Raw genomic sequence first — 13,484 nt, forward strand, 5'->3', positions numbered from 1 at the left:
TTGGTTTGCAGGCTGTCACCTGCCAAGAACAGAAAACTCCAGTTTATCTAAATGTTTTCCAAGATTGTGCTTTGCTTTGGCTGATGTATGTTTCTTGGACTGCGTCATTGTTCTTGTGTAGAGATGCAATGGCCTACTCTGTTAACTGCCCATGCTGCTGTTGCTGTTCATGAGCCTCAAGCTTGTGTCATGTCCCAGTTTGTGAATAAATACATTTCGTTGTTATTAATTATTCATGTAAATATCTTTAAGAGGTGCTAATTTTAATAGCTTATTTTTTTTTCAAAAGAGAAACAAGGAAGCTATTTTGCCCTGAACATTTGTGTGCAGCATAGTGATCCACCTGTGAGTTTAGAGCCCTCCAGCATGATAGATTTTAAGGCAAACTAATCCAACTGTACACTGATGTGGTGGATGTAATAATGTCTCATCTGCTGTAGGGAATGACATATTTCTGATGAGTGTCTTTCTTCTCACAAACCAGAAATGAGGAGACCTGAAATCTAAAATGCACTTGAAATAATCCTAATAAGTATCATCCACAAGAAGGATCTTGTAAATTTCCAAAGAGGCTACCAGTAATAATTGGACAACTTAATCCTCATCCTTTCAGTGAGAACAAGTTCGCTATACAAACATAAAGCAACATCTCCATGATTTGACAACAGTGACATTAGAAATGATCCTACAGCACACAGGTGGTGGAGGAGCAGAATAATACGATTATAGAGAACAGAAGCAGCTAAGACTTTGCCCTGGGCACATCCTGCAACTAGGGATGAAACTGTTCACCAAAGCAGGTCTTCCGGATCACTTTGGTATTGAGAAGGGGCAAAAAGACTTCCAGAGGAGGTGGAGCAGGAGATCTTCTGGATTACTTCCAGCTGATACTGACAATTTGGCATAATTTGTAAGTGATAGTGTCTGTGAGTAGCGGCAGCTGAGATAGCTGAGATATCCATTGCAGAGATAGCTGCTGTCCTCTGTGATCAGGCCAAGAGCCTGGGAATTGTGTTAAGCTGTGGAGATCTGAGGACTTGCTTCTAAGGGCTTGTGAAAGGGGAGAACACTGATCTACTCGTTAGATTTGCGCTAGCTTTACATGGGCATCTGTGTGCACTGTAAAAGAGGTTCACAAGGTCAGAAATCAAAAATGACCAAATGCCAGTCCTGCATGGAACTGAACTGGCAAGTTGTGACAGTGCTTTTCTTCATATGTGAATTGATGTGTGTGTTTTAATTTGCTGTTTTTCAAAGAGGTTTCTTGGTTTGTTGATTTCCATCACAAATCTGCTACTCTGTCACCAGAAATGCTGCCTCAAGGCGTAATGTGATTGACAGTACTTTATATGCAGGAGTGACACTAAAATCTCAGGATGGGAAACATGGTGCACTCCACCTTCAATAACTGCAGGCTTCAGTAGAACTTATATCCAGTGCTGTAAAATTGAGATGACTTTGGAATGTACATAATGATTTCACAGTGTTTATCCGTGTTTATCATGACAGATTTGTTCCCTTGTGAACTGATCCCTTAATGGTTAGCATTTATTTATACCACACATAACAGAGGAGCTGCTCTATGGGACAGCTCTTTGTAGTTGCAGGCTGGCTGCTCTGGGACAGCCTGCTCGTGTTACATTTGAAGTGCCACTCAGTAAAGATGAGGGGAGGATGGTAATAAGTGTTTTAAACAGCCTTCTCGCAGACAGATAACTTCAGATATTTATTGACATTCTGGGTTTATTTTCTTTTACTAAAATTTAGATAATAACATTTCCTGTACTGAAAGCACTCAGCAGAATACATCCCTGTGCCACTGTTTCTCCATATAGTTTATTAAGAGTGTACCGAAAATAAGTGGTACTCTGCAGAGTGGGATGGATGGGCTGACAGAGAGTCACTGAAGCTAGCCCAAGAAGGCATTGTTGTCCCTGTTCCAAGGTGTGCTTGAGGCTCCTGAGGTCCTACTGGAGTTCACACCCTTCAGTACTTAGACTGTATTTATTTTGGGATTGCCTTTCAAAAAAAAAAAAACAAAAACAACAACAAACAAACAAACATTCAGATGACTCCTTTTCTTTTGGTTGATTTCAGAACTCCAGAGGAGCATCTTCCATGCCGGTGGTTTAGTAGTTTGTTTGGATTTCAAGTTAGTGGCAGGGGCCTCTTGACTTCCAGTGTTCTGGATGTTGGATCCCGCAGTCAAAATTTCCTTCTTATCCCTGTTGTGTGGATGAACTCTTGGAAACACAGTTGCACCAGGAACATTCTGGGAGATCCTTCTAGTCCTGTCTCTCTGCACAGTTGTCACAGTATGGGCTGAGCTGCCTTCTCCCTGGCTGTGGTTGCATCTGCTCATGATAACAGTCTACATCATTCCTCTTGTTACAGAGCATGATTTCTGGTCTGTTTACTTTTTTTGCTCCTGTTTCTTCTCTAACATATATGAGGCAAAGTTTTCTTGAGTTGTAGCTTAATTACATAGGTTTTGGAGAATATCCCATACCCATATGTATGCATATTCTCCCTTTTCCACTCTTAATTTAAAAAACCAAAACAAACCCAACATAAAAACCTGAACAAAACAGCACCCAATTTGTTAAAACAAACCTGAAGTTTAATGTGCCAGAAGCTAAAAAGTTATTTGTCTGAACAAAACAATTAGTTACATATAATATATACATATATATACATATAATATATACATATAAAGGAAGTAGCAAGATGTTTCTTGTTGATGTTTTGCATGTGATTTGTATTCAGCATTACTGAAACAGAAAAATCTGTTTTCTAGAGTTAGAAGTATTTCATGACTGTAATCAAATTTTTCTGGTGTTTTATGGAAAATATGGGCATTTTTTTATCTGTGCAGATTGTTTTCTTAAGCACTAGATGGGGGGGGGGGTACACACAACCAGCTTCTGTGGTTAATAGTTTCCATGTTGTGTTTCATGGGGCTGTTGGATGTGATCTGCAGCTGATCCATGGAACACAATCCTCCTTAATTGGTGTTTCTGGTCAAAATTTAGGAAGATTGCCCTGTAGCTTGGCAGTAGCTCCTAATACAGAATGTGTGAAGAACATTGATGGTGGTAATCTGAAGTTGCCTCCTTACCTTTACTTTAACTATCTGGCCATTTTGAAAGCATTAACACAACAATGGGATTTGTTTGCCAGAATGTTTTATAGTAAGAGAGCTGAAATTACATCCTTCTGTCTGACTGTGTATTCTGACTTGAAAAAAAGATAGCAGTTATATTATTTTGCCTAGTCCTAATCCCTTTCTGTAGATGCTAATTTTATCATTTTTTCTTTCCTTGGCATGCCTGCCAAAAAAGGTAATAGGGAAGCTGAGAATTGCTTGCTGTCTGACAAATTTCCTTATACCTAGTTGATTTACTTACTCGTATTTTTTTGCTGGTTTAGATTGGTCCATGCTGCAGAGTCTGTTTTCCTTACATATTTGTATAATGTCTATTTAGGGGAATTTGGTTCTGCACCTGGGTTCCCAGGCACTCTGTAGCAGTGGTGCCTGCTTTTTCCATTGTATGTCAGTATCCCCACTGCATCCCAACCATGTTCCTTGCCATCTCTGTCTCCAGCTCCTTAACCATCGACTCTGGTCCTTCATTGCTTCTGCTGGCTGCTTTGCCTGCATAGGAATGGCAATTACAGTCAATGAGGAAAATGGCAGCAGTAGAAGTTGGAGGGGACACAGCCAGGACAGTTGACCCCAACTGACCAAAAGGGTGTCCCACACCACATGGTGTCATGCTCAGCATATAAAGCTGAGGGAAGAAGAAAGAAGGGGAGTGGGGGAGACGATGTTTGGAGTGATGGTGTTTGTCTTCTGAAGTAACCATTACACATGATGGAGCCCTGCTGTCCAGGGGATGGCTGAACAGCTGCCTGACAATGGGAAATGGTGAATGAATTGCTTGTTTTGCTTTGCTTGTGTGTGTGCAGCTTTTGCTTTACCTAGCAAACTGTCTTTATGTACAACACATGAGTTTTCTTACTTCTACTCTTCTGATTCTCTCCCCCATGCCACTGGAGGAGAGTGAGCGAGTGGCTGGGGTTAAACCACAACACATATTCATTAAATTAATAATATGTATTTTTTTATCATTCAGGGAACACCAGTATTTGTTCACGCTGGACCTTTTGCTAACATTGCACATGGAAATTCTTCTGTTCTGGCAGATAAAATTGCCCTTAAATTAGTTGGAGAGAAAGGATTTGTAGGTGAGTGATTATTTTGTTTATAATATTATGGTGTGTTGGTGAGTTGGTAAACAGTGATGTAAATGAACAGATAAAATAGCAATGAAAGAGAAGAATGCTCCTTTGTTTTATGCTAGTATTGGTAATAATCTTAAAGTGAATGTACAAAAAACCAAAACACTTCTTCTGTTACCCTGCCCTTTGTCTCAAGTGTTCCTGTTACCATGTTTGAGATTCCACAAGATGACTGAACCAGCTGAATGTCTGGACTGCATTGAAAGAGGTGTTCTGTAATTCTTTGTATTAGTATTCATCTGACCTGTCTTCGTAAACCGAAAACCCGTTCCCTTTTCCTGCTGAATTATTTTTCTGCCAATTCAGCAAGCTCAGCCAAATCATGGGTCAGCTGTTCCTGAGCCAGCGCAGCAGAACAGCAGAGGGAAGGTGGTAGAAGAAAGAGTAAGACTGCCTTGTTCTGGTGGCAGTGCGCCATTAGGTTGGTTCAGCTGCATTGTAAAACCTCACCGTGAGGCCCTCCTGTTCCCATGAAATCATGTGAGTGGGCGGGCTCTTTTCATATTGCGACTTTGTCCTGCACAAGCAACACTAGACATTTAGAACTTACTGTTATAGTTACAGGCAAAATAAACTTGTGCCTGAATAGTGAACTACTTTCTATAAGAATTATTGTGCATGTTTAAATTTTAGAATTAATAAAATGAAAGAGGCATTGCTGCTTTGTGGTAGCAGCCTTTGCACTGCTGCAGCCATCCTCATCTGTCTCCTGAACACCCAGGTTGGCTTACATTAATCCTAAAGTTGAACTTTGAGTTCCTGTGGAGCAATGCTCTTGAAGAGGTGCAGTAACATGAAACATGAGGTTTCTTATGCTATCGTCCTTAAACTAGGAGAGAAAAACATATGTATATGCTTATGTTTTACCAATATATTGCTGTAAATAACATAGAAAAACAAACTACCTGGAAGTATTGTTTTTGTTGCAAGTCACTGGTAATTGTGGAAAGGATGGAAGAAGTGTTTTGCATCATTACAGAATGTGTATGCTTTATGTTATGTTATGAAACAACTTAAATACTTGCAGGTAGAAAATGAAAAGGTTTCTTATATAGAGTAGTTGACTAGTGTACAAGAAGGTAGAGGAATATCTTCTTACAGAAATCTTTAAAAATACCAAAAATTAATACTAATAAAAATAAAGGATTGAATCCTGTTGTAGATCATACTGACTTGGGGGGGGGGGGTGGCGGGGGGGGGGGGTGGAATAACTGAAGAAATATGTTCCTTTGGTGTTCTCTGTATAAAAAATAAAGGTTGAACAAGTAGAGAATCTATTTACCTGTATTCCATTATCTTGAGAGCTTCTTTTTAAAGAGTATTTGTTGATTTTTCTTTTTTCTTATTTTTACATACTCATCTTTATAGAAGTAAGTTTCTGATCTCCCTGAGCATTCTGTGCCTAGAAGAAATGTTCTCCATCCTTTGGTTTGTTGTTTTTTTTTTTTGGGGGGGGGGTGTCATTTAATTTTTTAAATGGAGCAGCAAATTGCGCACAATGATTTTTAGATCTTTGTTAGGACATTAACACCATTAATTCCTAGAGTCAGTTTTGCCTAACTTCTGCCCTTCTGATTCAATATAGTTTGCAAAGATTGTTGCGTATTAACATATAATATTTTGATTGCAAGAGAATTCTTGGGAAACACTGGATTCAGTATTCTGCTCTTGCTTTAGGCAGTAGCAGCCAGGGAAGTGATGACCTGTGTAAGAAAATACAGAATTGCAGTTAAGGTGGTGAAACGTTGGGTTTTCAAGGTAGCCTGCGCATGTGTTACGTGTTTGTGTTTCCTTTTTAAAATGCATGATGGTCATGTCAAGGAAAATGGTTGTTTTCTTCAATATTACTGTTGTACAGCTAAGGGGTTTGTTCATTTCCCTCAAATGATCAAACATCCATTCAAAGTAAGAACATTTTGCATTCTGAATACATTTACTCAATGAAACTAGAATTGGCGTTTCATTATGCCATGCTTGTTGTTATAAGGCTTTGTGGAACGAAGAGCAAAAGCATTTAGAGTAGCTAACATTTTTCATAGGCTGAATGAATTGACTTTGTTTTTCCAGTAAGCAATCTTTTCAAGTGGGAAGTCTGTTTTGTATTGTCTGAATGGAAGTATTTTGGCAGCAGTCTTGGGTCTTGATCCAGGTTTTGGATACTGAAAAGTATCACCTTGGGTTTGGATTCCCTTCCATTCAGTGCTTCCCTCAGGCACTGAGAACATATCCTTACATTTCATGCTTTTTTGTCTTATCCACCTGTTTGTCTTTAACACTCTTTTTTGCTTTGTTTGTCTTTGGCCCCAGTTTCTCTGTTGGGAGATAAAGCAGTGTAGCTGCAATAGAAGAAAACCTTTGTGTGTTGCCAGCTAAAGGCTCGTTTTCAAATTCTATTCTACAGACCACAAATCCCGATGAAACTGGCTTCAAAATGAGCCTGCCTTTGCTCTCATGAGCAAAGAACTTCAGTATGATTTTTAGATCATTGTTAGATTATTAAAAGCCACAGTTCCTAGAGTGGCCTACTTAAATAAACTTTTTAGGTAGTCACAACTGTAAATTTTTGTTCTAATGCTTGTAATTACCATAAGCTTTATGGTTTAAGGTACGTTGGTTTTGGTAACCAGTCAGAGCACGTGGGCAGAGACTACATGTAGCATTTGGTATTACTAAATACTGCCCATGCTACCCTACATAACTGAAGTCTAAAATGACAGCTACAAAGTGTGTACCAGTCTGCATTGACAAGATGCCCATACAGGGAGACAGCCCAGTGCCTTGTGAAGCTACCCAGCAAAGCAGTTAGGAAGAAACTTCACTGCATTTTGCTCCATGTGTTGTGTGCCTAAACCCCATACAGCCATTGAAACACAGGAAGGAAAGCTGATCCTGTATTTAATTCAAACAGTAGGAGTGCAAGGCAACTCTACTGCAGTTCTGTAACTAGCTGAGCAAGTTTAATTACTCTTGCTCAAAGTAAACATTTTCACTGCTTCACATTTCTCATTTGCCAATGTTCTTGTGCAGTTCATCCGTTCCCCCCATTGCATCTGACGTTCATTAGGTTCTTGTGCAAGAGATTGGAGTTCATGTTTTGCCATATAGGTTTGTTGCATAAGATCATGAAGAGTCCAGGAGGTGCTGGTAATAGTGTAAGGTAATGGGCAGAACTGACAAAAGGCTTTTAGGGAGCCCAATTCGTGAGATAGGCTCTCGGCCTTGTGTAGCTAAATACAAAGCAGGAACATAAGAAATCTGTGAGAGAGCCAGCATTTAAATTGATTTCCTGTATAGTAGAATAAATATCTTAATGTATCTTAATGCTAGCTCATTCACTGTGAGATGGGATGATGATATACATAATACATATATATATTTATATTGTTTTATGTATTTTATATATTTATTCTTTAATTTTTTACTTAAGCCATAGTTGTTCTAGAGCAGAACCTCCTGCTAAGTGTGTAGACAGTACTAAGGAGAATAGCATGGCCTGAATTTGTACAAATTTTACAAATATAGGCATCTTTTGGTTTTTGTCCCTGTTTAAGCAACATCTTTCCTCCAGCTGCTGTTTCCAGTCCAGCACACCTGTTCGTAGAGCCACATGATGAACTGGAGAGTTGGTCTTGACTGAAAACAACCACAACAACAAAAAAATCCCTTTCCTTCCCCTCACAGACAGTGCCTGGGCAAACAGTTATATGTGTGACAGGGAGAAGGTGAGATAATGCCACAGAAGATGGTGGGTTTGCTGAAATAAATATTTATAATATGATAGCCTCATTTGGCTATAATATTTGGAGCTTTAAAGTGCCAGTAAAGCTACTGTGGATGCACTAGTTTATCTGAGCCTGCATTGACAGAGCAGCTAAGCCTGTCTCCTTTCTCAGCCTGTGCTCAACTGTTTTTGCATGACATCCCGGCAGAAACCTATTGCCCTTTTTGTTGGCTTAGTTTTCTGCTGACTTAACACAGAAGCAGTTCAGCCCAGAGTCACAAAAACACCCCAGCTAGTGCAAAGGAGGGTGAGTAGTGAAAAACCAATCTGTTGTGTAGATCCCATTGTTTGTGTGACTGTGTGCCATGGCCAAGGTAAAAAAAAAAAAGATCCTCTTCTTCTTCATTTCATTTGTAAAGCTGTCTTCCTCTCTCTGGCCTGCATTGTCTGTTTCTGTGCCTGCTCTGCAGCTGGAACTGCAGTGTGCTGCGCCTATTGAGTAGTGTCAGTTACAACCATGTCGACAGTCTGGTTTGAGAAAAAATTCTAAACAAAGTTTAACCATTGAGTCCTGTTGTGAACTCTCCCTAATTGAAGGCATTCCCTGCTTCAGTTTCAGGTATCCAAGTGAATCACAGGCCCTCATTAAGGTGGAGATAGCCTAAGCCTTTTGGCTCAGCTTGTTAATTCCATTTTCCCTGAGCTATGTTGCTACGTACTCACAACTCAGTCTTTTTGCTCTAATTTTGAGGTCTCAGTCTGTCTCAGCAGGCATAGGCTGGCTTGCACTTCATCTTCTCAGCCTTTTACTGCTTCTTGTTGGCTTCCCTGCAAATTCCCCCCATCCTTGCTGTGACCGAGCATGGCCCCTTGAAGCTCAGGCAGCCCCTGTGCGTGGTTTGGGTGCTGCACAGCAGCTGGGCCGTGTCAGGCAGCTGTGCCAATGGTCTGGGAAGTAATACACTGGGGCATGTGTGTCATGCTGAACATACTGATCTTCACAGTTATTATCAGAGCTTTGTGGTCTCACACGTCTTTAGCTCCTCTGGCAGCAGCTTTAAGTCTTTTTCTGACATTTAATTTTCCTTTTGTATAACGGTTGCCTAAAATGTCTTGCTTATTCAATTCTATACCACTTGCTTTTGGTTCACGGTAATATTTAAGCAGCAAGGACAGCTGACATCTCAGCAGTGGCAGGGAAATGAGCTTGACATTTAAGCTGAGTTCTATGCTAGGACTGAGTGGGGAAACATACCTTATTCTGTATTTAGGCAATTTCTGCTTTCTGGGTTTTTTGTTGTTTTGTTTTGTTTTGTGGTGTTAACCTGCTTCATTCCCATTTTGTTCTTCATTGCTGTCTTCTTGTAGCGTATCCGCAGAATCTGGTTAATACTGAAGGCCACACCTAGTATAAATTACAACTGAAGTTTTTACTGGCAGCACTGAAGATAAAGTTGCTGCTTCTGTAAACCTTTTATTTTGAACACGTTTCTCCTTGTGTTTGCATTCTGATTTCATCGTTCAGGGGAGTGCATTTTGATTTGCTGAAAGTCTTCTTTTGAAATTGTCCCTGTACCTCATCTTTCTTTCCTCCATAGCTTCCCACCATTATTTTGAGGAAGATGTTCATTGTTTCAGAAGCGCCATGACAGTTTTTGCAAACAAGTACATTAACCAGGTTTCTGGATGTCCAGGTTAGAGTGATTACCCTAAGTGAACAAAGAATTGTTGTATTTGTTTCTCTGACAGTGTTCATTCCTACTCCTCGGCTTAATGCAGCAAAATACTTGCCTTGTAATACTCCAAGTTCTTTTCCTGCATCAGATTGTTTCTTTAATACCCTGTTAAGGTGAATAGAAAGGGTAAACTATCAGGTTTGTATTCAGTGAATACAGGCTGCCTAAGAGGTGTTTTGAAGGCTTAAAAGGTGAAAAAGGAAGAGGAATAAGTTTTCCTGAGTCATATTTGTCAGTGTGTCAGAAATTATTGCAATAAACAATTTAGCAGATTCCCCCATCTATCACCTTAATCCCTTGAAGGTGTTTCAGCTGAGGAGAGGGATTGTGGTAAACTGAAGACAAGAAAAGCGTGAATATGTTTTTGGAATCCTAATCCAAAGTAATTTTGAAGTTTGTTTTTCAGGCTTGGACTATAAGTTTGGCTATTGCTTTCTTTTCTATTCCTAATAAGTTGTGTGCCGTTCAAGGCTGAGAGCAGGGTGTGCTAGGCAAGGTCGAGTGTGACTTTTTATTTCCTGTTATTGTATCAGGTGACAAGAGGAGGCCTATTGCAAGCTGTTGGTGCCTTTCTTAAGAAAGATTTACTTTCTTTAGTTGGTGGACTTGGTGTAATTGGAAAGAATTTGTTGCACATTTTTAATGGTATAAACTTAAATAGATCAGTAAATTTTTATAAGCTAAGTAATTGACTGTTTTTATTGTGCTGGTGCTCTTGTTAGAATAAACTAATAGTGTTAGCTGCTCTGTTTAGTACCCACAAAGTTGTATTTTGAAAGGTGTCCATTTGACATACTCTCAGAGCAGATATTGTATAACAGGGTTATAAACCACCTTATAAAAGTTGTATGTGTTTAATGCACTAAGTGAATAATCTGCAGCAGATTTAATTTTTTCTGTCATAAGACATTATTTTCTTAGTAGTAGTCTTTTTTCTAAAAAGGAAATATAGCCCAAATACTTTGGCTAAAATTCTTTTGGCACCAGTAGTACATACAACGTTGCTACACTCAAATGTTGACTTTGAGGATTTAATTTTATTTTTTTTTGTTGCTCGGTACCGCCAGACAGGGGTTCCATGTGGTAACCCCTCCAGAGAGCTTTAGTTCTTGAGATTCTGTCCATTGTCTTTCTAGCTTGTGTTATTTCATCTCTGACTTCTTCACTCTGTATTCACACAAGAAACAAAATGCAATGCGATTATGTTCCGATATTTTTTGTGTTTTTTTTCTTGCTTAGGGAGTTAAAGCAAGGTTAAGGTTTCATGGTACAAGGTGGTTGACAGCATTATCTACGTAGGTGTTCCTGGCCTACTCTGAAACGTGTGCTACACACTAGATAAGGGTTGTTCAAGGCTTTAACAATATTTTCTGTGATCCCATTCATGGTGCAGCTGTTCAAGCCGCTGTACTTAGCACAACTGTGGCAGTAGGGTGGGGGGAAGGAAGGTGATACTGTGCTAGTATTGTTGCAAGGCTTTAAAATCATGATCTAATAGTGCAAGATGCAGCATACCACACATTGAAAATAAGGTACCATTACTGCTAGAAGATCTGCAAATCTTTGCCATTCCCTTGTGAATGGTGATGCCATTCATACCTCAGGTGCCCTTTTTATTACTTTCTTCATATTTGCTGAAGTAAAAGTAGTTCCATTTCTTTCACATGTTGTAAAATGGAAACAAAAAAAAATCTCCTGTTCCACTTTGCTTTTAAAATCTTACCAAATTTTCTTACCAGTAAGCTGGAAACTCTTCAGAGACAAGGAATGTAGTGCAACACATTTTCCTTCACTGACCGGAAGTCAGAGTTCCTGAAAGTTGAACTTATTGCCCTGTCACAAATAATCTGGGTGCAAATCATGCTTCCTTTGCTTACAGATTACTGTCATTGAAAGTCAGGTAACAATGATTTAAATTACTTTGTATTGCAGAAATGCTTAAAACAGTCTTTAAATAATTTATGAATTATTATGCCAAATGAGACTCAAAACTTTTCCTACATCTGAGTATATTCAGTGTCCTTGAGAAAGTTCTGAGTGACTCCATATTTTCGCTGCAGGTATCATGTAGCTTTTTCTTCTGACAGTTCTGATCTTTAGCATACGTTGCAAAATAAAGCTTTTCAGAAGGAAGATTAGGTAGAATAGAGGTGTCCTGGATGTTCTTGTGTGTTGGGAAACATTCTGGCATTGATCTTGGTATCATATGTCACTATTTCAAAATTGAATTAATTCAAGAGCTTGTAAATTATGCAAAGTTAGACTCAAAACTGGAAGTTGATATTGCTGGTGAACTACTGAATTATGTCTAACTAATAGTAGATTAAAAAGCGTTGTTTTGCCCAATAAGGAGAGTTGATGCTATTTTGAAAATAAAAGCTCCCAAATTATGGACTATGTTGTATTGAGATTTTGCCTTCTTCCCTTTAAAAAAAAATGCAAGTGTTATAAATTGACTTGGCATTTCCTTGCTACAAAATGTATTTGTAAATGTACATTCCCAAATCTGTTGTTGATATCCAGAATGATGAGGGGCAATTTACAGGCATAAAAGAACATCTGATGATAAATCATAAGCCATTTAGCCAAGCTCTCTGCTTTATCTGACAAGCACATCAGATGATCTCCTTCATAAATTGACTGAGCTCCAGTTTGAAACTTGCTAGGATCTTTAACTCTTGCTGCTGCTTCTTCTGGTGGGCTAGCTGGGTTTCCATGGCCAATTTGGACTAGTTTGCTCTTGTCCTGTAATACTGTGTTCCAGCTTACTCTTCTCTTTCTTAGTCGATAATTTTTATACTGTCTGTCTAACTAAACAAGCACAGCTTTTCGGATCTTTTATACTTCATGCTAGGCTTGCCATTCCTGTAACAGAGCCTTATCTGCTTTATTAGTTTCTACATCTGTTACCATGTTCACTTTCTTCAGCATAGGTGCATGCGCAGAGCTCTGCAAGATTACTCTTGCCTTTAACCTTAGATCGATCACCTTTTTTCCCCCTCATTTTCCATACATCACTCATTCTGTGACTGCTTTAATACTGCTAGACTCCCAAACTCTTCTCTGAGGTTTGCAAGTATGAAGTTCCGCTTTTTCCTGTGTGATATCCTAGTTCCTAGTTCCTCTCCACACTGGTGATGCTTTCAAACTTTTGGCATCACTAGTGAACTCCATCAGTTTTCCTCAGGCTTTCTGCTGAGGTTGTTTAGCAAATAGTAAATGAGAGTGGTCAGGCTGGATCTCTCTCCTGCCCCACAGTTCTCCTATCATGGCTGCCTATTCTCCTCTCTCTTAGTCATGTAATCATGATTTTCTTCTAGCCTTGCTAACACATTTGTACATATTGCCGAAGCAGGTTTTTTCCTGAAGGCTATATTGATGAGATGTTGTCACATTTTCATTACCAGAGAAAGTTTGTATCTGACATAGCCTGCCTTTTGTAGACAGAGGTTGTATTTCTTACCTCTCTCTTTTTTTTTTTTTTTTTTTTAGTTACTCTTAAAAGTCTGTTTAGAAACCATTAAGCCTGTGGTCGCTAAGATTTCCCCCCATTCCATTTACATTACTTAAATACAGGTTTTAAAACTTTCAGGTACAAGGCACCAAGAGAAAAGGAACTTGTTTAAAATGCTGATGAAAGATTTATGTTTGGTTTTGTTGGGTTTTTTTCCTTCCAGGATTTTTAAATTCCTGGTTCAGTCTTTGTTAAGAGTAGTGCGTTCAGC

At 39.1% G+C, this 13,484-nt stretch overlaps 1 protein-coding gene across 6 annotated transcripts in view; it reads left to right on the forward strand.

Moving 5' to 3' along the window:
• The window catches only part of MTHFD1L (methylenetetrahydrofolate dehydrogenase (NADP+ dependent) 1 like), a 154,412-nt gene that overhangs the window by 57,063 nt on the left and 83,865 nt on the right, over positions 1–13,484 (forward strand). For all 6 annotated transcript variants that reach the window (XM_061471579.1, XM_061471574.1, XM_061471575.1 and 3 more), the window contains one exon: positions 4,137–4,248. In XM_061471579.1, the coding sequence (XP_061327563.1) occupies positions 4,137–4,248 (112 nt within the window). The remainder of the gene's footprint in view (positions 1–4,136; positions 4,249–13,484) is intronic.

This window comes from Pezoporus flaviventris, unplaced genomic scaffold (assembly GCF_033815535.1).
Source record: "Pezoporus flaviventris isolate CSIRO_AGI_PZ_B2104156 unplaced genomic scaffold, CSIRO_AGI_Pfla_v1 ptg000066l, whole genome shotgun sequence".
In the NCBI taxonomy this organism is placed as follows: Eukaryota; Metazoa; Chordata; class Aves; order Psittaciformes; family Psittacidae; genus Pezoporus; species Pezoporus flaviventris.